The following is a 26,388-nucleotide window of genomic DNA, read 5'->3' as shown; positions in this document are numbered from 1 at the left end:
GCTGACAGAGGCTGATGGGAATTGTAGTTCCTGAACATCTGGAGAGCCGCAGGTTCCCTACCCCTGAGCTAGACGCACCAAACTTTCAGGGTATCTTTAGGAGTCTCTCCTAAAGATACCCCCCAGGTTTGGTGAAGTTTGGTTCAGGGGGTCCAAAGTTATGGACCCTCAAAGGTGTAGCCCCCATCTCCTATTAGCTCCCATTGGAAACAAAGGGGGATGGGACACCCCCTTTGGGAGTTCATAGCTTTGGACCCCCTGGACCAAACTTCACAAAACCTGGGTGGTATCAATAAGAGACTCTCCTGATAATACATCCCAGGTTTGGTGAAGTTTGGTTCAGGGGGTCCAAAGTTATGGACCCTCAAAAGTGTAGCCCCCATCTTCTATTAGCTCCCATTGGAAACAATGGAGGATGGGGGCACCCCCTTTGGGAGTCCATAACTTTGGACCCCCTGAACCAAACCTCACCAAACCCGGGTAGTATCATCAGGAGAGTCCCCCAAACAATCCCTGAAAGTCTGGTGCTGCTAGCCCAAACAATGCACCCCCTGCAGGCCAAAAACCGAAAAAGCACTAAAATGTTTTTAAAACCCACAAACGGGTGGGTGGAGCTTTGGACATGAATGGGGGGGTTCAAACCCGAGAAACCCCCCTTACCTACGTCCATGGGTGCAATAAGCATAAGCTACTGTAAACCAATCACTTTATTAAATGTTGTGATAATAACTATTTTAGGTAAGACTGTCTTATTTTGAGATTTATTTGTATATGGTTTGTTTTGTCTACACAGGTCTACTGACTGTAATAAATTTAACTAACTAACTAACTAAATGTACATTGCAAAATCTTCACGGAGATAAAAACAGATGGAATAAGAGAGCGCTGAAATATATCCATCATGACCTAAGATTTATTACTGGCGAAGATTAACAGATTAACATTGCAAAAGCTTATTCTTTCTCTTACAAATGGAGCACAAGATGAAACAAGGAAAATGTAATGTTAATGTTTAGTGATGCAACAAAGGCTTTTGACTGCATCCAACAGGAATGTTTGTTTAAATCTTTAGAATAATTTACAACTGATCACCTGTTTACAGGGTTGATCCAACCACTAGGCCGGCACAGGTGATTGTCTAGGACCCCAGATTTTGAGGGATGCCCAACAGGTAGGTGCATGCAGTTTCCTCTGGAAAGGAAACTCACAATTGGCTGGTTTCCAGAATCACCCCCCCCCCATTGTGCACATTACACTGATCAAATCTGGGTTTAACTCCCCAGGTGTACATTTGGTGTAGGGAGCTACAGTCTTTACTTGAGTTAATCGGGGATGTTGAAGAGTCCCCACAGTCGTGGCCAGTAACCATTTTTGTGTCACATTTACAAGTCTGTTCTGTCAAAGTCTGCCTTAAAACAGGGACATGAATTAACACTCGGTGTGTACTAGTATCACCCGTGCTGGACTGCAAAAGCTTTTATTTCCTAGCCTGCCTGTGTGTGTAAGGAGCAGCAGTGGCGTAGGAGGTTAAGAGCTCGTGTATCTAATCTGGAGGAACCGGGTTTGATTCCCAGCTCTGCCGCCTGAGCTGTGGAGGCTTCTCTGGGGAATTCAGATTAGCCTGTGCACTCCCACACATGCCAGCTGGGTGACCTTGGGCTAGTCACAGCTTCTCGGAGCTCTCTCAGCCCCACCCACCTCACAGGGTGTTTGTTGTGAGGGGGGAAGGGCAAGGAGATTGTCAGCCCCTTTGAGTCTCCTGCAGGAGAGAAAGGGGGGATATAAATCCAAACTCTTCTTCTTCTTGTAAGCTGAGGATGGAGCTCAGGGGAGAGAGTCCTTTTTGGATTGCAAACACTAAACATGAAAGTTTTCCAAATTCTTTTGAGAAACATACTTAACATTTCGGTCTAGAGAACACAAGGTGAGGTCAGTGCACAATATTGCTTCCCAGCCATACGTTTCAGGCACATCATGTCTTTTTTCTGTGGGAATGTTTTGCTCAGAGTCCTGAGTCATAAAAACTCTACCTTCTAAAATGTGTCCTTTGCCCACAAACCGGCTCAGGCTGTTATCTCAGGAGGCGATATTTCAGCTAGGATGTATCTTGGGGAAGACAGAAAAGATGTCTCTTGAAATGCCAGAAAATGTGAACGCCCCTGCCTCTGCAGATCGTTCTTGGTAGGTGAGACTTAAATAGAAATCGACACCTACTCCTCGTGCTCTTTGACATGTGCTGCCAGTGGAATCTATTTCACTTACTACTGATTGGCTGAGAAATTATTTTTTTAATACACAGCGAGCTGACTTACAGCTCGCTGACTTACAGAACGCAGTGCATTTGGTGAGTACAAAAGTGCTTGTACTTATCTATGCATTTAAAGGGTTGTATTGTATTGAGGGCAGAGCATTGGCTATATGGAAGTCCTGAAAAGCTTATGGCCGTGGTGGCGAACCTTTGGCACTCCAGGTGTTATGGACTACAATTCCCATCAGCCCCTGCCAGCATGGCCAATTGGCCATGGGAATTGTAGTCTATAACATCTGGAGTGCCAAAGGTTCGCCACCACGGGCTTATGGAGTGGTTTTGGGATGTAGCCTTGTGGGTTGTTTTAAGGTGGTTCATGGTAACGTTCCTAGATGCTAGAATAGGGGTCTGCAACCTGCGGCTCTCCAGGTGCTCATGGACTACAATTCCCATCACCCCTTGCCATGATTTAGGGACCCTGGGAAAAAGAAAACGATGGGGCCAGAATCCCCTTTCCCCAATAGCAGATTGGTTTGGCTGCTTCTAGACAAGGCATCTGCCACACTCCCTGATCCAATTTGAAGTCAGATGTTATGTCAGTGAACTAATGGTCCCAAGTACTCCGGAGTCTGATTCTGCTCAGAAGCAAGGAGAAGAGGAGCGCCAGCCATCTTTCCATTTTTGAAGAGCAGAAGAAGAGGAGTTTGGATTTATATCCCCCCTTTCTTTCCTGTAGGGAGACTCAAAGGGGCTTACAATCTCCTTTCCCTCCCTCCCCACAACAAACACCCTGTGAGGTAGATGGGGCTGGGAGAACTCTGAAGAACTGTGACTAGCCCAAGGTCACCCAGCTGGCACATGTGTGGGAGTGCACAGGCTAATTTAGTCCACCAGATAAGCATCCGCATCTCAAGTGGCAGAGCGGGGAATCAAACCCGGTTCCCCAGATTAGAGTGCACCTGGTCTTAACCACTACACCATGCTGAGACCTGAAACAGCCAATGGGGGCTGGTGTGGGGCTCCTTTTGTGGTAGTCAGAGCATGTGGAGCCCCACACTGGGCCAAACAGAGCCCTGGATGGCTGTTTTGGCTTGAGAAAATGATGCAGGTGGGAAGGCTGCTCAGAAGTCCCGGAGTGCTTGGGGGCATTAGTTTCCCAGTGTCACCTCCGACCCGACTCATGGCAGATGCCATCTAGTTTGGCTAGTCCAGGGGTAGGGAACCTGCGGCTTGAGAGCCGCATGCAGCTCTTTTGCCCTTGCACTCTGGCTCCACGAGCCAAGCCGCCGGCTTCATCCTTGCCTGCCCTGCAGGTAGCAGGGCGGGCGCACCAATTGCCCGTGGCCGGCTGGGCAGTGCCGCGGGCTTCCCCTCTCGCCCACCCCGTTCGAGCAGGGCAGGTACTTTCCCGGCAGCCGGCAAGGCCAAGCTCCTGGCCCCATCCTTGCCCGTTCTGCATGCAGCAGGGCAGGCGCATCCATGCGCTTCTCAGAATGAGTGGAGTAAAAGGTAAAAAACCCCAATATATACAGTGTTATCTTTATTTTAAATGTCAAAAATTATTTGCGGCTCCTAGTGTTTTCTTTTCCCGTGGAAAACGGGTCCAAATGGCTCTTTGAGTGTTAAAGGTTCCCTACCCCTGGGCTAGTCCCACCATGTTAGCTCCAGAGCCTTGGCAGCAGGAGCTTCAGGGTAGCTGTAGGGCTGTGGTGGCGAACTTTTGGCACTCCAGATGTTTGCCACCACTGGTCTACGCAGTCAGTATTGTCTACACAGACTGGCAGTAGGTATTACCTACTACCTGGCCCTTGTTAACTGGAGATGCCGGAGGCTCAACCAGAGAACTTCTGTATGCATACAGATGCTCTTTCATTGAGCTGAGGTCTCTCCCTGAGAAAGTCAGGTTTTCTGACTACTCTACATCCGAGCTGTCCCTAAGCTGATGCAGCCAAGTCTAAAGATGGTGGCACTAGCCGACCTCCTCGCAATTGTCCCTCTAAGTGTGAGACCCCTAGCCCCCTCTAGCCCAAACAGTTGCCTTGGGTGCTCCATGCCTAACCCCCCACCTCCCCAAAGAGAAAAACCCAACCTCTCTGACTGAGGAACACCCAGTTGGGTCCATAAATCCATCGACCAGTTGGCTTAGTTGAGAGTCAGCTGGATCTGAAGGAGTGAGCTCCCGTCCTGGAGATAGGAGGTTATTTCAAGAAAAACCTGCCCATTCCACTTGCATTGCACCACGGCACGCCTTTGAAGATGCCAGCCACAGCTGTGGGCGAAATGTTAGGAACTAAAACCACTGAACCACGGCCACTCAGCCCAGAAAACCCACAACACCCAATGTCCGTTCTTATCCTCAGCTCTTGGTGCTATGCGCTCCTCATCGTCATCACTCTCCTCACGTGTATTCTAGGTGTGCAAGACATGAGGGCAGAGAGATCCTCCATGCCGTGTGAACTAGGGATGTTGCTGGCTGTGCCATAGTTGTGTAGGTGGAATGGAAAGTGGGCCTGAGGGGGCATTGCTTCTCCTTCCCATGTGAATTCAACAGGAACATTTACATTGATGCCTGTGTGTTTTGTAGGCAGAATGTGCTGGTGTGGAAGGTGGGGCATTGGCTGAATTAGCTTAGGGCAGTGGTGGCGAACCTTTGGCACTCCAGATGTTATGGACTACTATTCCCAACAGCCCCTGCCAGCATGGCCAATTGGCCATGCTGGTAGGGGCTGATGGGAATAGTAGTCCATAACATCTGGAGTGCCAAAGGTTCGCCACTATGGGCTTAGGGCATTGATTGTGATCCATTCCTCCCCCTATTGCCTCTGATCTTGCCCGTTTTGGGTACCTACAGTGGTGCCAGCAGAGCGCTGTGCCGGCGTATCTCCATACTGTGCTGTTGATGGGCCTCAATGGGTACAGACTGGACTGAGGTTGGCAAGCAACCCTGTATTTCATCTTGTTAAAGGGACTAATGGCCCTGGGTGATCGCCATGGGTGGAAAAGTGCCAGCAGACCCCAAACGATTCCAAATGTCATTGGAAGCTTGTGGATGCGTGGATCGAAGTTGCTACTCAGTACTTTACGACCGCAGAAGATTTATTTTCCCTTCCCTTTGTGTTTTGGGTAATTAAAAACTGTGAAATCTTCCATTAGCCGTGAGAACACGGATTCCCAGACGCTTTGGCAATGCTCGCATTTTATAGCTGATGTGGTTCATTTGTTATTTGATGAGTCGTCTGTGGTATCCGCTGATGTGCCCACCCTGTACCCTCAGCCAGGGCCTAATTAATCACATCCCTGTAATTATATGGATGTTAGGAAATGTGCAGCCGTGTTCTGCCACCCTGACAAAGAAGCATGCAATTTGTTTATGTCTTATATGTACGCAAAACTATTTTCCTCCTGTTAAAAAAAAATATTTTTATTTTCCCTACAGAAACATGCGAAAGGTCAGGATTTATTTGACCAGATTGTATATCACTTGGATCTTGTTGAAACGGATTACTTTGGCTTGCAGTTCATGGATATGTCCCAGGTGATGGTATGTATGCAGTTTTCATATCACAGTAATTTGGGTGTCGGGAAGGAACAATTAGTTCCTCAGGAGTTTTTCCATATACTGTTCTGTGGCTTCAAACATGTATGTATTTCCCATTTATAGTGTCATGGCTATCAGCTGACTGACTGTGCATTTTTCTGAGTCTGGCTGGCAGGCTATGTTGTTCCCCTTTAAAACAACACAAGTTGCAATCATGCTGTCTTGAGGATCTCTTACGGAAAAAGAATAAGTTTCGATTATAAGTCGTGGCAAATTGATCCTGATGTAGGCCGGCATTGCAGAGATGGAAATGCGGATTATTAAGGGTTGGATATACATCAATAGGACCTATTTAACTGAGGGTATAGTGTCCTCCTTTATGGCTTACTTTATGGCTTTCAGCAATGAAATGAGTAAGTGTATATGTGTTGAACGGAGCTCCCAAAGAACATAAGAACAAGCCTGCTGGATCAGACCAGAGTCCATCTAGTCCAGCACTCTGCTACTCGCAGTGGCCCACCAGGTGCCTTTGGGAGCTCACGTTCAGGATGTGAAAGCAATGGCCTTCTGCTGCTGCTGCTGCTCCTGAGCACCTGGTCTGCTAAGGCATTTGCAGTCTCAGATCAAGAGGATCAAGATTGGTAGCCATAGATCGACTTCTCCTCCATAAATCTGTCCAAGCCCTTTTTAAAGCTATCCAGGTTAGTGGCCATCACCCCCTCCTGTGGCAGCATATTCCAAACACCAATCACACCTTGCATGAAGAAGTGTTTCCTTTTATTAGTCCTAATTCTTCCCCCCAGCATTTTCAATGAATGCCCCCTGGTTCTAGTATTGTGAGAAAGAGAGAAAAATTTCTCTCTGGCAACATTTTCTACCCCATGCATAATTTAATGCATAGGGTAGAAAATGTTGACAGAGAGAAATTTCCCTCCCTTTTGCTCCTGATGTTGCTACACCTGAGTTGTCTAACATGCAGAACCACAGGTTTCTGGAAATTCTTCCCTAGGGATGCTGATGCAATTTTCAGTCAGGTGTGATCTCCCAAAGTTTGTTTGTTTCTTAAACTGAACTGTATTTTTCTACTGGGCATGGTTTGCATGAGTCGTGGTTGTATTCAGATAAGATGATAAATCTCATTTAACCACAGGTGCTGCAAGAATAAGATGTTTTTTTTATTAGCCACATCTGTCAAGCTCAAATTATGCTGTCCTTAAAGGCAGTGATTAGAAAATGCAGAGAAGCAGCAAGAACCGCATGATGCTCTGGGCGAAAGCAGTGCAGCATTTTGGACAGGAAATACAGGCTTGTTGGGAAAAATAGGGAGCTTTGGGGCAAGAGACAGGAAGGATTGAATAGGACTGTAAAGTACGGATTTATATATGAGCAGACACACAGGGAGAACATATCGAGAGAGAATATATTGAGAATTACAAAGTATTAAGCTGATGATGATGATGATGATGATGATGATGATGATGATGATGATGATGATGATGATGATGATGATGATGGGGGGAAAATATGTGCTTCGACTGGAAACCTACAAGTGAACCACCAAAGTATGGAGAGGATCCATCCAGAATAGGTTTGAGGAATGCAGAGGAAATGATCTTAGAGGAATCTGTCAGCCCAAATCCGTGCCGCTCGTCACTGGCCCCTTTTTAAGATCTTGGTTTTAATTGCAAGGTGAGCTCTGCAGGCTCTTGTATCGTATCCAACGTTTGGCATGGTTATTCTTATTATTTATTGGATTTTTATCTCGGCTTCTTCCCAGCCAATGTTGGGCTTAGTGTGGTGAACAGCTTAAAAATTTCTGAACATTAATAATATACACCCAGTTTAAGATCACAACAATGAACAGTTAAAAATACCCACCAGCACTCAATTTCCACTCCAATTCATGTCACCACCTGGGTGACCAACCAAGGAAGGGCAACAAAGGAAAAGTCAGTCCAAAAAGCCAGACCAATTAGTAAAATGGACAATAACTAATAGTGCAGGCACATGTGGGTTTGTGCTGGCTCAGGCCAGCCATGAAGAGATTTGCTAGCTTCTGCGAAGAGCTTGCTAGAGCTCCCTGAATGTTTTCTCCCCCCCGCCCCCCCCCCCTGCCCCGTAGGATGAGGGAGCTCTTCCCACCCAAATGTGATGTGATCAGGAAGTGGAGAGTATGCTCCCCTCAGGGCAATGAGGATGATTGAGGGACTGGAGCACCTTCCATATGAGGAGAGGCTGCAGCGTTTGGGACTCTTTAGTTTGGAGAGGAGACGTCTGAGGGGGGATATGATTGAAGTCTATAAGATTATGCATGGGGTAGAAAATGTTGACAGAGAGACATTTTTCTCTCTTTCTCACAATACTAAAACCAGGGGGCATTCATTGAAAATGCTGGGGGGAAGAATGAGGACTAATCAAAGGAAACACTTCTTCACGCAACGTGTGATTGGTGTTTGGAATATGCTGCCACAGGAGGTAGTGATGGCCACTAACCTGGATAGCTTTAAAAGGGGCTTGGACAGATTTATGGAGGAGAAGTCGATTTATGGCTACCAATCTTGATCTGAGATTGCAAATGCCTTAACAGTCCAGGTGCTCGGGAGCAACAGCCGCAGAAGGCCACTGCTTTCACCTCCTGCATGTGAGCTCCCAAAGGCACCTGGTGGGCCACTGCGAGTAGCAGAGAGCTGGACTAGATGGACTCTGGTCTGATCCAGCTGGCTCTTATGTTCTTATGTTCCATGAAATATCAGGGTTGTGATGCAGAGACAGGCTACAGCAAACTACCCCTGAACATCTCTTCCCTTGAAAACCATGTGGGGTTGCCACAAGTCAGCTGTCACTTGGCGCAAAAAACCCCCAAAGATCTGGACATGGGGAATACGCTGAAGCTTAAATTCTCTGTTAACAGAAGGTGACGAGTTTAATGATTAATGCTGGTTGCTTCTGGGTCAGAAAATCAAAAACTGGCCAATGAGATTCTTCAAGGTTCCATGTTACGACAATGAGAAGGCCTCAACAAACATTTGTTCTCTTAACAAAGGGTTTCTTGAACTGCCAAATGTAGGCCTGGAGAGAGGGCGCTTTGTTCCCTTAGAATCCTTCCCCCGGGAACATAATTTCCTGTTATCATGGTTCCATTTATCATGATACACATTACAGCAGCATCTGATAATTAGAAAATGCAGTTAAATTATATTACTTTTGAGCTCGGGGTTCAGAATAACAATGGCAAAGGCCTACTTTCAAACAATTATAAATAGCTGTTCATTACAGAAGATCACTTGGGAAATGATTTTAAGCATAAATGGGAAAGGATGCTGCAGATGCCAGTATTTGCTGAGCATTAAAGTTGGAGTTTTGGTAACTACAGAGCCATCTGGGTTAAAAGAAAATAAATCATTTCCAATTAATTATCTCTGGTATGTAACTCCATACAGAATTAGTACAATTTACCCTGGCAGTAAGAATAAACATTGATTAAGATGCTTTATCTAAGTAGTGGACTTACCTTAAAATTTAAAAAAGTTGAGAAATAATTACCATATGATTTACGCTATTGATAAAAATGGCAGACATATTTTGATGCTTTGGTGTTGATGAATTTGTTTGAAGGGACAATATAGCTTTTTTGGGGGGAAATCTGCCTTCTGATTTATTTATTTGTTTGTTTGTTTGTTCGTTTGTTTGTTCCACTTTTATACCGCCCTCCCCCGAGGGATAATAGTTATGATTTTGCCAACCAAGAAAACTAGCACACGTATTGTCAAAGGCTTTCACGGCCGGCATCACTGGGGTGCTGGTTCGCCTGCATCTGTGGCTGGCATCTTCAGAGGATCCTCTGAAGATGCCGGCCACAGATGCAGGCGAAACGTCAGGAGAGAAGGCTGCTAGAACACTGCCAGGCAGCCTGGAAACCACACAGCACCCCAACTAACACTCGTTTTTAAAAGTTAAAAGTAAAGCAAGCACTGGGTCATTACTGACACATGGGTTGATGTCACATCATGACATTTACTAGATGGACTGTGTTTACGGGGTGACTTGCAATTGCCTTCCCCAGTCTTCTACACTTTGCCCCCCACAAGTTGGGTACTCATTTTACCAACCTTAGACGGATGGAAGGCTAAGCCAGCCTTGATCCAGCTACCTGAAACCGATTTGACTCATCTTGCCTGCCATTAATATGTCATGAACTTGTGTGTACAGGGAAATGAGCAAAGATAACAGCACAGGATTTTCACTTGAGAGAAGGGCAGAGCTAAATTCTGTGAAGTGGTACCTGAATACAAGCTGAACGACATCTCATGATTCAGAGAACTTTCTCTAAGATGCATTTTCTTCTGAACTTCTGATTACATTTGATGCTTCTGGAAAATGTTTTTATATGATACGTATTTCTATATGTCTTTACAGAAATTCACTTTGAATTTTATTTTACATGAATAGGTTGTAATAATGTATTGTCGAAGGCTTTCACGGCCGGAATCACTGGGGTGCTGTGTGGTTTCCGGGCTGTATGGCCGTGTTCTAGCAGCATTCTCTCCTGACGTTTCGCCTGCATCTGTGGCTGGCATCTTCAGAGGATCTGATGGTAGGAATGGAAAGCAAGTGGAGTATAAATACTGTGAGGTCAAAAGGTGAGGCCCTCTGAATAGAGTAGCCTGGTATGTGAGTCACAAAGAAGTCTGTAGCCTGGGAATTGACCTTGCTATCTGTAGCCTGGGAATTGACCTGGCTATCTTCATTGTTACTCCCAGGCTACAGACTTCTTTGTGACTCACATACCAGGCTACTCTATTCAGAGGGCCTCACCTTTTGACCTCACAGTATATATACTACACTTGCTTTCCATTCCTACTATCAGATCCTCTGAAGATGCCAGTCACAGATGCAGGCGGAACGTCAGGAGAGAATGCTGCTAGAACACGGCCAGACAGCCCGGAAACCACACAGCACCCCGGTTGCAATAATGTTTTTGTGGAGAAAATAGCCAGGTCTTTTTTATTGTTGGTAAAAGGTTTTGACTTGCCAACCATCTGCTTTGTCATACGGGCTCTAAACTAGGAGACAACATCTTTCCGTTAAACGGAGTGTTTTTAACTGTAGAATGAAGAATAGAAGTGGGGCCTACGAGACTGTCGTGCAAAAACCTATAGAGGAGGTTAAGTCTGTTTTCATTTCTAAATTTTATCCGCCACTCGGCCATTTCCAAGCTGATCTTTCTGCTTGACCAGTATTGAATAAGTGGGCTGAGGAAAATTGGTTCCTGCAGCTCGTGAAAAGCCATTTGTTGAATAAGAACTTCCAGCGACTGTGGTGTGTCCCTGGGGGTAAATTTTATGCAGCCACCTGTATGTTAAAAGCCATAGACTCACTATTGGCTACTCCTGAAGCTGTAAATTCCAGGGCTTGTTCTTACAAAGAGTGCTGCTCGGTTTTTGTGTGCAATTTGAAGGTTCCTCTTCTCTCCCAGTCGTGTGGAACTTTTTCCGCGGTCTTCTCCAACCCCCCACCCCCAAGAGTGAACATGGCACCTTGCCTGTTTTGTGGCAAATTGCTGTATTTGGGTTTTGTGTCAGTGCCAGAAGTCTGCGGGTGTGGATGCCTACAAATTAGCAGCCGTGATTTACTGCTGAAGCTGATCTTACGTGATGCTCATCCGGCACCGTGGAGCAGCTGTATAACGATCAGTCTAGTGCCAGAAGCTGCCCAGTTTGGAACAGTGTCTGTGCTTGTCTTTCTCCGGTCTTCCATGTGTTGCAGTTGACTTTTTGGGAGGGAGAGTCAAGCGGAAGAAGCAAATGGGAGCTTTGCCGTTGCTGGTGGCTGGATCAATTTGCCACGTACAACCTTTGGGGACTGTTCTTCCAAATCCAGTTGGTGGATCCCAAATTAAAGTGCTGGATTGCATCAGAAATTCTTTGCATATTAGAAAAGTAAGCATGCTGGGCAGAGGTGGGATCCAGCAGGTTCTCACAGGTTCCCGAGAGTAGGTTACTAATCATTGGTGTGTGCCGAGAGGGGGTTACTAATGGGTGGTTTTGCCACGTGATTGTTGCCTTAGCTACGCCCCTCCTCTCAGCAGTAGCATGCAGAACTTGAAGCAGTCTAGCAGGAGGTGCACCGGTGTGAATGGCAGCCTGCACCTGCATGCATTCGTTTCCTGCCCAAGGACCAGTGCAGTGGCTGCGTCCTTGCCACAGCCCCGCCCAGGAATGCCCCACCCAGCCCCATTGGCGCTACGCCGCAGCTTGAATCCCACCACCATGGGAACCTGTTACTAAAATTTTTGGATCCCACCACTGAAGCTGGGGATGAAACTGAGCATACACTAGAACAGGGGTCTGCAACCTGCGGCTCTCCAGATGTTCATGGACTACAAATCCCATCAACCCCTGCCAGCATGGCCAATTGGCCATGCTGGCAGGGGCTGATGGGAATTGTAGTCCATGAACATCTGGATCCCCCCCCCCCCACCCCCCCCCCCCCCCACCCCCCCCCCCCCCCACCCCCCCCCCCCCCCACCCCCCCCCCCCCCCACCCCCCCCCCCCCCCACCCCCCCCCCCCCCCACCCCCCCCCCCCCCCACCCCCCCCCCCCCCCACCCCCCCCCCCCCCCACCCCCCCCCCCCCCCACCCCCCCCCCCCCCCACCCCCCCCCCCCCCCACCCCCCCCCCCCCCCACCCCCCCCCCCCCCCACCCCCCCCCCCCCCCACCCCCCCCCCCCCCCACCCCCCCCCCCCCCCACCCCCCCCCCCCCCCACCCCCCCCCCCCCCCACCCCCCCCCCCCCCCACCCCCCCCCCCCCCCACCCCCCCCCCCCCCCACCCCCCCCCCCCCCCACCCCCCCCCCCCCCCACCCCCCCCCCCCCCCACCCCCCCCCCCCCCCACCCCCCCCCCCCCCCACCCCCCCCCCCCCCCACCCCCCCCCCCCCCCACCCCCCCCCCCCCCCACCCCCCCCCCCCCCCACCCCCCCCCCCCCCCACCCCCCCCCCCCCCCACCCCCCCCCCCCCCCACCCCCCCCCCCCCCCACCCCCCCCCCCCCCCACCCCCCCCCCCCCCCACCCCCCCCCCCCCCCACCCCCCCCCCCCCCCACCCCCCCCCCCCCCCACCCCCCCCCCCCCCCACCCCCCCCCCCCCCCACCCCCCCCCCCCCCCACCCCCCCCCCCCCCCACCCCCCCCCCCCCCCACCCCCCCCCCCCCCCACCCCCCCCCCCCCCCACCCCCCCCCCCCCCCACCCCCCCCCCCCCCCACCCCCCCCCCCCCCCACCCCCCCCCCCCCCCACCCCCCCCCCCCCCCACCCCCCCCCCCCCCCACCCCCCCCCCCCCCCACCCCCCCCCCCCCCCACCCCCCCCCCCCCCCACCCCCCCCCCCCCCCACCCCCCCCCCCCCCCACCCCCCCCCCCCCCCACCCCCCCCCCCCCCCACCCCCCCCCCCCCCCACCCCCCCCCCCCCCCACCCCCCCCCCCCCCCACCCCCCCCCCCCCCCACCCCCCCCCCCCCCCACCCCCCCCCCCCCCCACCCCCCCCCCCCCCCACCCCCCCCCCCCCCCACCCCCCCCCCCCCCCACCCCCCCCCCCCCCCACCCCCCCCCCCCCCCACCCCCCCCCCCCCCCACCCCCCCCCCCCCCCACCCCCCCCCCCCCCCACCCCCCCCCCCCCCCACCCCCCCCCCCCCCCACCCCCCCCCCCCCCCACCCCCCCCCCCCCCCACCCCCCCCCCCCCCCACCCCCCCCCCCCCCCACCCCCCCCCCCCCCCACCCCCCCCCCCCCCCACCCCCCCCCCCCCCCACCCCCCCCCCCCCCCACCCCCCCCCCCCCCCACCCCCCCCCCCCCCCACCCCCCCCCCCCCCCACCCCCCCCCCCCCCCACCCCCCCCCCCCCCCACCCCCCCCCCCCCCCACCCCCCCCCCCCCCCACCCCCCCCCCCCCCCACCCCCCCCCCCCCCCACCCCCCCCCCCCCCCACCCCCCCCCCCCCCCACCCCCCCCCCCCCCCACCCCCCCCCCCCCCCACCCCCCCCCCCCCCCACCCCCCCCCCCCCCCACCCCCCCCCCCCCCCACCCCCCCCCCCCCCCACCCCCCCCCCCCCCCACCCCCCCCCCCCCCCACCCCCCCCCCCCCCCACCCCCCCCCCCCCCCACCCCCCCCCCCCCCCACCCCCCCCCCCCCCCACCCCCCCCCCCCCCCACCCCCCCCCCCCCCCACCCCCCCCCCCCCCCACCCCCCCCCCCCCCCACCCCCCCCCCCCCCCACCCCCCCCCCCCCCCACCCCCCCCCCCCCCCACCCCCCCCCCCCCCCACCCCCCCCCCCCCCCACCCCCCCCCCCCCCCACCCCCCCCCCCCCCCACCCCCCCCCCCCCCCACCCCCCCCCCCCCCCACCCCCCCCCCCCCCCACCCCCCCCCCCCCCCACCCCCCCCCCCCCCCACCCCCCCCCCCCCCCACCCCCCCCCCCCCCCACCCCCCCCCCCCCCCACCCCCCCCCCCCCCCACCCCCCCCCCCCCCCACCCCCCCCCCCCCCCACCCCCCCCCCCCCCCACCCCCCCCCCCCCCCACCCCCCCCCCCCCCCACCCCCCCCCCCCCCCACCCCCCCCCCCCCCCACCCCCCCCCCCCCCCACCCCCCCCCCCCCCCACCCCCCCCCCCCCCCACCCCCCCCCCCCCCCACCCCCCCCCCCCCCCACCCCCCCCCCCCCCCACCCCCCCCCCCCCCCACCCCCCCCCCCCCCCACCCCCCCCCCCCCCCACCCCCCCCCCCCCCCACCCCCCCCCCCCCCCACCCCCCCCCCCCCCCACCCCCCCCCCCCCCCACCCCCCCCCCCCCCCACCCCCCCCCCCCCCCACCCCCCCCCCCCCCCACCCCCCCCCCCCCCCACCCCCCCCCCCCCCCACCCCCCCCCCCCCCCACCCCCCCCCCCCCCCACCCCCCCCCCCCCCCACCCCCCCCCCCCCCCACCCCCCCCCCCCCCCACCCCCCCCCCCCCCCACCCCCCCCCCCCCCCACCCCCCCCCCCCCCCACCCCCCCCCCCCCCCACCCCCCCCCCCCCCCACCCCCCCCCCCCCCCACCCCCCCCCCCCCCCACCCCCCCCCCCCCCCACCCCCCCCCCCCCCCACCCCCCCCCCCCCCCACCCCCCCCCCCCCCCACCCCCCCCCCCCCCCACCCCCCCCCCCCCCCACCCCCCCCCCCCCCCACCCCCCCCCCCCCCCACCCCCCCCCCCCCCCACCCCCCCCCCCCCCCACCCCCCCCCCCCCCCACCCCCCCCCCCCCCCACCCCCCCCCCCCCCCACCCCCCCCCCCCCCCACCCCCCCCCCCCCCCACCCCCCCCCCCCCCCACCCCCCCCCCCCCCCACCCCCCCCCCCCCCCACCCCCCCCCCCCCCCACCCCCCCCCCCCCCCACCCCCCCCCCCCCCCACCCCCCCCCCCCCCCACCCCCCCCCCCCCCCACCCCCCCCCCCCCCCACCCCCCCCCCCCCCCACCCCCCCCCCCCCCCACCCCCCCCCCCCCCCACCCCCCCCCCCCCCCACCCCCCCCCCCCCCCACCCCCCCCCCCCCCCACCCCCCCCCCCCCCCACCCCCCCCCCCCCCCACCCCCCCCCCCCCCCACCCCCCCCCCCCCCCACCCCCCCCCCCCCCCACCCCCCCCCCCCCCCACCCCCCCCCCCCCCCACCCCCCCCCCCCCCCACCCCCCCCCCCCCCCACCCCCCCCCCCCCCCACCCCCCCCCCCCCCCACCCCCCCCCCCCCCCACCCCCCCCCCCCCCCACCCCCCCCCCCCCCCACCCCCCCCCCCCCCCACCCCCCCCCCCCCCCACCCCCCCCCCCCCCCACCCCCCCCCCCCCCCACCCCCCCCCCCCCCCACCCCCCCCCCCCCCCACCCCCCCCCCCCCCCACCCCCCCCCCCCCCCACCCCCCCCCCCCCCCACCCCCCCCCCCCCCCACCCCCCCCCCCCCCCACCCCCCCCCCCCCCCACCCCCCCCCCCCCCCACCCCCCCCCCCCCCCACCCCCCCCCCCCCCCACCCCCCCCCCCCCCCACCCCCCCCCCCCCCCACCCCCCCCCCCCCCCACCCCCCCCCCCCCCCACCCCCCCCCCCCCCCACCCCCCCCCCCCCCCACCCCCCCCCCCCCCCACCCCCCCCCCCCCCCACCCCCCCCCCCCCCCACCCCCCCCCCCCCCCACCCCCCCCCCCCCCCACCCCCCCCCCCCCCCACCCCCCCCCCCCCCCACCCCCCCCCCCCCCCACCCCCCCCCCCCCCCACCCCCCCCCCCCCCCACCCCCCCCCCCCCCCACCCCCCCCCCCCCCCACCCCCCCCCCCCCCCACCCCCCCCCCCCCCCACCCCCCCCCCCCCCCACCCCCCCCCCCCCCCACCCCCCCCCCCCCCCACCCCCCCCCCCCCCCACCCCCCCCCCCCCCCACCCCCCCCCCCCCCCACCCCCCCCCCCCCCCACCCCCCCCCCCCCCCACCCCCCCCCCCCCCCACCCCCCCCCCCCCCCACCCCCCCCCCCCCCCACCCCCCCCCCCCCCCACCCCCCCCCCCCCCCACCCCCCCCCCCCCCCACCCCCCCCCCCCCCCACCCCCCCCCCCCCCCACCCCCCCCCCCCCCCACCCCCCCCCCCCCCCACCCCCCCCCCCCCCCACCCCCCCCCCCCCCCACCCCCCCCCCCCCCCACCCCCCCCCCCCCCCACCCCCCCCCCCCCCCACCCCCCCCCCCCCCCACCCCCCCCCCCCCCCACCCCCCCCCCCCCCCACCCCCCCCCCCCCCCACCCCCCCCCCCCCCCACCCCCCCCCCCCCCCACCCCCCCCCCCCCCCACCCCCCCCCCCCCCCACCCCCCCCCCCCCCCACCCCCCCCCCCCCCCACCCCCCCCCCCCCCCACCCCCCCCCCCCCCCACCCCCCCCCCCCCCCACCCCCCCCCCCCCCCACCCCCCCCCCCCCCCACCCCCCCCCCCCCCCACCCCCCCCCCCCCCCACCCCCCCCCCCCCCCACCCCCCCCCCCCCCCACCCCCCCCCCCCCCCACCCCCCCCCCCCCCCACCCCCCCCCCCCCCCACCCCCCCCCCCCCCCACCCCCCCCCCCCCCCACCCCCCCCCCCCCCCACCCCCCCCCCCCCCCACCCCCCCCCCCCCCCACCCCCCCCCCCCCCCCCCCCCCCCCCCCCCCACCCCCCCCCCCGCCCACCACCCCCCCCCCCCCGGCCCCCCCCCCCCCGCCCCCCCCCCCCCCCCCACCCCCCCACCCCCCCCCCCCCCCCCCCCCCCCCCCCCCCCCCCCCCACCCCCCCCCACCCCCCACCCCCCCCCCCCACCACCCCCCTCCCCCCCCCCACCCCCACCACCCCCCACCCCCCCCCCCCCCCCCCCCCCCCCCCCCCCCCCCCCCCCCCCCCCCCCCCCCCCCCCCCCCCACCCCCCCCCCCCACCACCCCCCCCCCACGCCATCCAGGAGAAGGCCCCTTCAGGGTAAGTACCAATGGACCGTTTGTCAGAACTCAGATTAGAATGTCTCTCTTTTCCCCTTTGGTTAACTTTCTGTACTCTGAGAGCCGGCAAGGTACATTGAAGGAGGAGGAGGAGGAGGAGGAGGAGTTTGGATTTATATTCTCCCTTTCTCTCCTGTAGGAGACTCAAAGGGGCTGACAATCTCCTTGCCCTTCCCCCCTCACAACAAACACCCTGCGAGGTGGGTGGGGCTGAGAGAGCTCCGAGAAGCTGTGACTAGCCCAAGGTCACCCAGCTGGCGTGTGTGGGAGTGTACAGGCTAATCTGAATTCCCCAGATAAGCCTCCACAGCTCAGGCGGCAGAGCGGAGAATCAAACCCGGTTCCTCCAGATTAGATACATGAGCTCTTAACCTCCTACGCCACTGGTTAAGAAGGTGTCTGATTAGGATCTTGGAGATCCTGGTTCAAACCCCCGCTCTGCCATGGAAGCTGGCGGGGTGATCTTGGACCAGCCACACACTCTTGGCCTAACCTACCTCACAGGGCTGTGATGAGAATAAAACAGAGAAGAATATGACGTAACCCGCTTTGGGTCCACACTGAGGAGGAAGCTGGAGTATCAGTGAAATAAACACTCTTCTCTGTTTGCTGAGAGACTGGGTTGACACACACTGAGAAAAGTTGCTGCTGGCTTAATGGGGATTGTGTTTTTCCTCATTCGGCAAGCTTCATTTGACCCCCCCCCCCCCCCCATCTATTCAACAGCCTCTTAGGCTGCAAGCCCAGTAACCTGAAAAATGGTTTTTAAGTTCCGCTACCAGTGATGGAGAGGAAGGAGCTATTTAAACTTCACTTGCTGTTTTCCTTACTGGTCTTTTTAGTAGCAGGGAGAAGTTAAGCAAGCCCCCGCTCTTCCTTGCTAGTGACACCTGCCAAAGAAAACAAATATATTGTCTCTGCCTCAAATGAATGGAGCTTAGATGGGACCCACTTACCCCATTGGGGTACTGCCCCCTTCTGTTCCTCGGCTGGCATTTGAGGGAGGATGTATGCCTACAGAGGCCAGGGAATTCCCCAGCATTAACAGCTTGGGCTGCCAACCCCAGGTGGGGCAGGGGATTTATTGCCCCCGGGTTGTGCCCCCACCACCAGTGGATTCTACCTGTCAGGTCCACGCCTGCCAGTGCTTAGATGTCTTGCTGTGTGGGAATCGCAAATGTTTCCTGTAAATGCTTTCCTGTTTCCCTCTCCCCTCCCTGGCAATTCCCTGGCGCCAGCCCTCCTGCAGGAAGGTGCGAACGTTCCCAGGTTTCTTGAAGCTCTGTAGTGCAAATGTTATACACTTTGTGAAACACATTTGGCGGGAATCAAATGGGGGGGGGGGATTGAAGGATATAATCGCTGGATCTAAGCGGGAGAGCTTAGATTCAGCTTTCTCTGTTACTCTACGCGTTGTAGAAATAAACTGCTTTAGGACTTTCCTACGGTCTCTGTTATTTCCACGTTCAAGAGCCTGACACTACCATAGAGCTTTTGCCAAATTAGAATGTTCCCAGCAATGCAATGATGTCACTTCCAGAATGCGTTTGAATAAACACTGCAAAACTCTATGGTGGAAGCCATTTTTACCCAAACACCCGAGCATCCCCATATTGCCAGAAGTGATGTCGCTGTGTCACAGGTGCTGAGATGCTGGGCAGGGCTTCCCCTGGTGCCGATGAGTCCCCCCTCCCTGCTCCTCTCTGGAAGCTATCATGAGAATGGCTTTTAATGCCCTGTGTTTACTAGCAATGGAAACACCCTGAGTTTAACACCTCATTAAACAGAGAAACAACTCTGTCGATATTGTCATCCATCAGCTGTTGCACACGGAAGACTATTTTGATTCCAACAGATATATGGGAGATCAAGTCCAGGAGCACCTCAGAGACCAATGAGGTTTTGGGGTATAAGCTTTCGAGAATCAAAGGGGTCCCTTCATCAGATACCCAACAGTGGTATCTGACAAAGGGTGCTTTGACCCTTGGAAGCTTACACCTTGAAATCCTCGTTGGTGCTGCCGGACTGTAATTTACTCATTCTGCTGGAGACCATCACAGCTGTTCTCTGAAACAACATGCAAGATGATGTTTGGTTCAGCAGCAAGTTATCTTTTTTGGACTAAATATACCCCTTAGGGGTGGCTAACCTATGGTGCTCCCTATGGTACAATCCCCATTGTAGTCCATGAACATCTGGAGCACCATAGGTTGGCCACCCCTACCTTAGGATGCAAAAATCTTTCTCATGAGATGTTGGCTACATTCAAAGATTTCAGCTTGTGAAATCAGCCAAGTCTTGAAACTTGTGTTGTGCATCTATCACATTGGTGCGTGTTAGGGATCTTTTTACCGGTTGTTTCTTTTCCTGCTGCTATTTCCTTTGCTGGTTTTGCTACTTGAAAAGTTGTTTTTACTATTTTCAGGATCCTTTGGGTCTATCGGGTCAAGTTGCTAAGTCTTGAAGAGGGGACTGAATGCTTTTAATACCCACACACACCCCGGGTCCCAAATGCAGAATAGCATCACTTGTACACCACAAAGCATGCCCGTTGTTTCGTTGTAGCATTTTTAAGTAACGTAGTAAAAACAAAAAAAAGTCAGTTCCTCTGGTTAGGAGGGGGGAAATCCCTTTCAGTTGGGGTGACCATCTTCCAGGGGAGCCCCAGAGTCCTCCCAGAATTACATCTCCAGACTACAGAGATCAGTTTCCTAGAAAGGAAAGTGCAGCTTCAGAAGGCAAACTCTATGGCAGAGGTGTCCAACTCTGGCGCTTTAGATGTTCATGGACTACAATTCCCATCAGCCCCTGAAAGAAGCCACCGCTCCGCAGCCACTGTCTTCCCTCGCCTTCCCCCGGCCAAACATCGAACATAAGAACATAAGAACAAGCCAGCTGGATCAGACCAGAGTCCATTTAAGTTCAGGGGCCTGTTACAGATAAACAGGAAGTGAGCCTCCATCAGCCCCTACCAGCATGGCCAATTGGCCATGCTGACAGAGGCTGATGGGAATTGTAGTTCCTGAACATCTGGAGAGCTGCAGGTTCCCTACCCCTGATCTAGTCCAACTCTCTGCTACTCGCAGTGGCCCACCAGGTGCCTTTGGGAGCTCACATGCAGGATGTGAAAGCAATGGCCTTCTGCGGCTGCTGCTCCCGATCACCTGGACTGTTAAGGCATTTGCAATCTCAGATCAAAGAGGATCAAGATTGGTAGCCATAAGTGGGGTGCAGCAGCCAGGTAAGTGGGTGGTGGCGGGGAAAACCAGTAACTGAACCATTAGAATCCCACCACTGGATAAACCCCTAAATGGCCCTGGAATAACACCTTTTAGGAGTCCGCCTTCTCACTTTGGGGGCACTTGCCCCAGGCAGCTTCGGTGGCAGTAAATCTCCAATACCAATGCCTGGAGACAACGTGTGGGGAAGGCCTCAGTTGTTGTGCTGGGTTGTTGAACCATCAGAGGAACTAGTTGACCACCGCTGGACTAGATGGACTAGATGGTGGGATCCAGCAAGACTCTTGTGGAATTGTCCAAGAAGGGCTTGTCCGTGGGCTTTTCTCTTCTGATTCCACAGTTGTGGAGCTGCAGTGGCGTAGGAGGTTAAGAGCTCGTGTATCTAATCTGGAGGAAACAGGTTTGATTCCCAGCTCTGCCGCCTGAGCTGTGGAGGCTTATCTGGGGAATTCAGATTAGCCTGTGCACTCCCACACACGTCAGCTGGGTGACCTTGGGTGAGTCACAGCTTCTCGGAGCTCTCTGAGCCCCGCCCACCTCACAGGGTGTTTGTTGTGAGGGGGGAAGGGCAAGGAGATTGTCAGCCCCTTTGAGTCTCCTGCAGGAGAGAAAGGGGGGATATAAATCCAAACTCCTACTCCTCCTCCTCCTCCTCTTCTTCTTCTTCTTCTTCTTCAAAAGAAGGGTGGTGATGATTTACTTTTCAGGACTGTTGTGAATTGATTTGCACCCCACAGATCTGTTGAGCAGTGCTTTCTTGTAGTGTGAGCGTTCCTCTGCCAGCGCTTTTCCCCTGGCAGAAGAGCACTCAGCTCCACGGGCTTTGGGGAAATGATGCTGACAGTAGGATCCGTCTCAGTGAGATTACATTATACCGTCTGTTTCATTGTATTTGATGATTTCTTCTTATTGATTAAATTGTTAGGCTCCCTGGTGGGCCGTATCTCATAAAGAATAGAATGTAACCACAAAAGCAATTGACTCCTTCTGTCAGTGTTTGAACTGACGTGTTCCAGTGAAACGAAAACTGTGGGGCTTGTGCAAATATTTATGGAGTAAAGGCTCTTTTCTTGCATAGAGAAAGGTCTTCGGTTCCATTTGTTTCTTTTTAAACTAGAGCGGGGTCCCCAACTTTTTTTGAGCCTGTGGCCCTGGGCACAGTCACAAAATGGCTGCCAGAAAAGGTGGAGCCAGTCATAAAATGCTAAGAAGCGAGGCTGTGTATAACTCATCATATTGCAAGCAGAAGCTCTGTTTAACGGGATGCCTTTTAATCAGAGGTGGGATCCAGCAGGTTCTCACCAGTTCCCGAGAGTGGGCTGCTAATTATTTGTGTGTGCCAAGAGGGGGCTACTAATTGGGTCTGCTTTTCCGTTAGAAATCCCATTAGGTCCAAAAATCATAAAGTCCTGTTGTTTCCTATGTGGCTGGTTAGCGAAGGTAGAAAACGGGATAATTCTCCCTGTTGGGCTGTTTCAAAAACATGTTTTAGAAATACGGTAAAGTTCCTTGTTTAAGGAAAGTCTCCTTCTTTTGAGTTCTAGAAACAAAATTAAGTATTTGAAAGTATTAAGTATTTGACAGGCAGTCAATTAGAGGAGAAGTCGTTGTTTCTGTTGGCAGCAGACGATAGGACTTGCTAGAATGAGTTTAAATGATGGACAGAAAGAGACCAGCTGGAAATTAGGGACTTTTTTTTTACAGTAAGAGTTTTTTTACAGTAACAGAGAAATTATTAATGCCCTGACCCTGGAATGCCTGGCCACGCCCCCGTAGTGCCCCGCCCAGCCCCATTGGCGCTACGCCACTGTTTGAATCCCACCACCATGGGAACCTGTTGCTAAAATTTTTGGATCCCACCACGGCTTTTAATCTGCGCATCCAGTCAAAAGCCCTGCTGGACAAAAGCCCCACCCGACCCCGCTCGCTTTCTAAAATCACATGGCAAGCACCAGGAAAAGTGTGGGTCGGCAGCACTGGAGCTGTGGGGACCCCGTTGGGGACCTCTGAGCTTGGCTGAATGACCCGCAAAGTCCTGCTACCTTTTCTAAGCAAGGTTTTTTTTTCTTTTCCTAGCACTGGCTGGACCTTTCGAAACCCATCAAGAAGCAAACAAAAAGTAAGTATGGCGAGTCTGATACCTGGTTCTTTTTTTCTGGATGATTTTGGTCAGGCCTGCGTACAGGTGAACACTTCTGGAACCCTGGGTGTCTAGGTGATTTTCCCGTATCAGTTCATTCATTTCCATTGCAATAGGTACACCACATAACATTTGGGTTCATTATAGGTAAAGTATACAAGCAAAAATATAATCGAGAGTCCTGACCCAATTTTATCTTTTTAATAAATTATAAATATTTTTATTTTTAAAAATCTTTTAAATAAATTATAAATATTTACATTTTTATCTTTCTTTTAAACAAAGGTACCGTCCATTGATTCTGCATGCAGGGGAGCAATTAATCGAACCCATGAAATATTTTGCCCAAAATATGCAAGTCAAAAGAGGAGGATCCCATTCTGAAAACCCACCAACCATCAGTCCAGAGTCATGTATCAGCTCATTTTCAAAGTCATCTTTAATTATTACTAGCTGTTCTGCTGTTTCTTGCCCAAGGACCGGCGCAGCGGCTGCGTCCTTGCCACAGCCCCGCCCAGGAATGCCCCGCCCCTGGAATGCCCGGCCATGCCCCCATCGTGCCCCGCCCAGCCCCATTGGCGCTATGCCACTGTTTGAATCCCACCACCATGGGAACCTGTTACTAAAATTTTTGGATCCCACCACTGGAATCAGCCCTTTAAGAACTGTGTACCGCCATTCAAACATGCAAGTATGTATGTATTGTTGTGACTAGGGCTCCCTGTCACCTCACCCACTGGTACTCCTGTCACCTCGGGGACCTTCCTCGGGTCTCAGATATTCTCAACCTGGGTAGCACCCAGAGAGCCACTGCTAATGGTTGACTGCCCTCCCAGAGGCAACCATCACCCAGCCCCTCTGGCTCCCCGAGGCTTTTATAGCTTTCTTCTCCCCCGAAGCCCCTCCCCTGAAGTTCCTCCCCTTTGGCCAGGCCCTTCCCGGGCCTCCGCCTCCAAAGCTCCACTGGCCCTTCCTCAGCTCTTTGGCTCCTGGGGGGAAAGGGCTATTCCTGCTGCTGGGCCGGCTCTCCAGCTGCTGCCTGGCTATTCCTGCTGCTGCCTGGCTCTCCCACCTCCTTGGGCTGCCCAGCTTGCCAAGTCCTGCAGCTAAGTGGGAGCCACACACACCCACACACACCCCGTGGACAGTTGCATGTTGTGAATCCCTTTAGTATGTATTTTTTCCTTATCTAAAGGGTTGATAAAGTATTTCATATTATGTATTAATTTACAACAGTTTCAATTTCCACTGGCAAAACGTCTCCAAGAAGGACTGGTGTCCGGCAGGATGCTTTGATTATGAGTAGCCCTGCCTGAAGCCCTCGGTAGTGGGATGTGGCGGTGCTGTGACACCCCCCTGCTGCCTCCAGAGGGCTTTCTGGAGGCACAGGGAGCAAAAAATGCAACCCCCGCTACCAGAAAGAAGGGCTTAAAGGATTTACACCACCCAAAGGAATGCTCTGCCCTGCCCCACACACACACACACTGGTGTCTGATTGGGACTCCAGAAGAGCCTCACCACAGCCCAGACTTCTAGGTTTTGCAGGGGTGGGGGGGAGGAGCAGGCGTCTTCTGGCACATCTGCCTCCTCCACTGAGATAAGTACCCAGGGGAGGGCAAATGAGCCGGCACAAGGTTGCGCAGCTGCCTCAAGCCCCTTTGTGCCCCTCCTGCCCCCGGATGGGGCTATAACACATTTTTGAGTGCTGCTATGAACAAGATGTTCTCTCCAATGCTTAGTACTCCTAAAAGCCATCATGGGTAAGGTGACCAGACGTCCCGCTTTTGGCGGGACAGTCACGCTTCTGAGCAATTTGTCCCGCGTCCCGCGGGCTTTTTAAATACTCCCGATTTTTTTAAAGCTGCCGCACTGCCTTCTGGGGCGCTCCCCTTTTCCGCCCTGTCACAGGGCGGGGAAACAGGGGAGCCCCCCAGAAGGCAGTGCGGCAGCCTCCCGCGCATGCAGCCGCAGGAGGGGAAACTGCCTTTTGGGGCGCTCCCTGGTTTCCTGCCCTGTGACAGGGTGGGAACCGGGAGCCTCTTCAGCAAAGGCAGCAGCCGGGAGGCTTCCCTGTGACAGGGCGTGGAAACCGTGGGAGCGTAAAAGGCAAAGCGCCCAAGTGGCCGCAAGCACTCCTGCCGCCGTCGTGACATTGCCTTCTGGGGCGGAAAACCGGGGAGCGCCGCAAAAGGCAGCGCGCGTCCCACGTTACAAAGGTGAAAATCTGGTCACCTTAATCATGGGTTTCTTGTTGCATCATGAAATATGCTCTAGAAAATACCAATTTTTCCAAATAGTCTTTTTTTAATGTCCACATTTACACTATTATAAGAAAGACTACATATAATCTGATAATCACAGTTTATCCCTTGTTCATGAGTAATGTCTTCCTGTCGGATGCAAAGGCTTTTAAATATCCAGGCTGTACTATGCTATTTGAGTTACCCTTTCTAGGTAAATTGTGCTTAAGTATGAAAGCCTCCCTTCAGAAGTCAAAAATACTTGAGCAATCTCTTCTATGCCATAAGAATTGGCTAAATGGTAAACTGTTCCTCATATGTTTGGGGTGATGACTGATCCATCTCTAAAAGGAGTTTTTATCTGTTGGGTTGGGGTTTTTTTTAAATAAAGATTTGTACAGAGTTACAGCTAAAAAATTAATTTTCGCCAGGCAGCTTGTCTAGTGAACTTGGGGGCAGAGGATAGGTTCTTCTCAGTCATGTTATTTTATAATTTATTTTGTAATTTAAAACAGCAGTAGAATTATTGATGCTCATATATCAGTGGTGGCGAACCTATGGCACGGGTGTCAGAGGTGGCACTCAGAGCCTTCTCTGTGGGCACCCACACACAGAGTTCATCATGTGTTTGGGCCGCTGGGCATGACGTGTAGGTTAAACCCCACTGATTTTCATGGGAAGAACTACAGTGCTGGCATGGCCAATTGGCTGATGGGAATTGTCGTCCATAAACATCTTAAGTTCCAGAGCTGGACATCTCTGATCTAAAATAACAGTTCTTTTGCTCAGTTCTCTTGCTCAAAGCAGCATTTCATCAGCCTCACAAAATCCCATGTATGACACTATAGCATAAATTTAACCTTGTTTATTGTATGGTTTCTTTTTCTTTGTGTAGTTGGGCCACCTTATGCATTGCACTTCCGAATCAAATACTATTCATCAGAGCCAAACAACCTCCATGAGGAATTCACAAGGTAGGAAGGAATCCTGAATTACAGCACTTAATATTTGTTATGCGAGTGGGGGATCAATTTTGCCTTGTGCTTTCTGTGTAGCGGCTCAAAAATAGAATTCTTTATAGCTTTTGCTTGAACGTATTTATTTGGGACATCTATATGGCCCTCCCCAGAACCCTGTTTGAGGCCTCCAGGTAAAAATCAATAAATCGTTCTGGGTTGGTTTTTGTTACCAGTCATAGCCTGGTTTGCATGGCTATCCAGTTTTTAGAGTTTTGCTCATTAAATCTGGCTGGAATTTTAGATAATGTTACAAGATTTCTTGGTGCAAATGAATTTGTCTTTGGTATATTTGACACATTTCTCTTAACTTTAGTAATGTGTTCTGGAGCTTTGCGGAGTTTGCTCATTAAATCTGGCTGGAATTTAGCAAATGTGACAAAGATTTCTTTGTGCAAATGAATTTGATTTTGGTATGTTTGACACAATAGGAGTGCCTGCCCTCTCTTC

The 26,388-nt window shown here is 55.9% G+C and overlaps 1 protein-coding gene across 7 annotated transcripts in view; it reads left to right on the top strand.

Moving 5' to 3' along the window:
- EPB41L4B (erythrocyte membrane protein band 4.1 like 4B) overlaps window positions 1-26,388 on the top strand; it is a 176,723-nt gene that overhangs the window by 40,495 nt on the left and 109,840 nt on the right. For 6 of the 7 annotated variants that reach the window (XM_048511185.1, XM_048511186.1, XM_048511188.1 and 3 more), the window contains exons 2-4: window positions 5,685-5,789; window positions 22,619-22,661; window positions 25,818-25,896. In XM_048511185.1, the coding sequence (XP_048367142.1) occupies window positions 5,769-5,789; window positions 22,619-22,661; window positions 25,818-25,896 (143 nt within the window). In that variant the 5' untranslated portion in view covers window positions 5,685-5,768. Of the gene's footprint in view, window positions 1-5,684; window positions 5,790-22,618; window positions 22,662-25,817; window positions 25,897-26,388 lie in introns of those variants that run through there. The other variant, XM_048511189.1, reaches the window with a different exon arrangement.

The sequence above is a fragment of the Sphaerodactylus townsendi genome, linkage group LG11, assembly GCF_021028975.2.
Source record: "Sphaerodactylus townsendi isolate TG3544 linkage group LG11, MPM_Stown_v2.3, whole genome shotgun sequence".
Classification (NCBI taxonomy): domain Eukaryota; kingdom Metazoa; phylum Chordata; class Lepidosauria; order Squamata; family Sphaerodactylidae; genus Sphaerodactylus; species Sphaerodactylus townsendi.
This window is presented reverse-complemented; position numbering and strand designations above follow the sequence as displayed.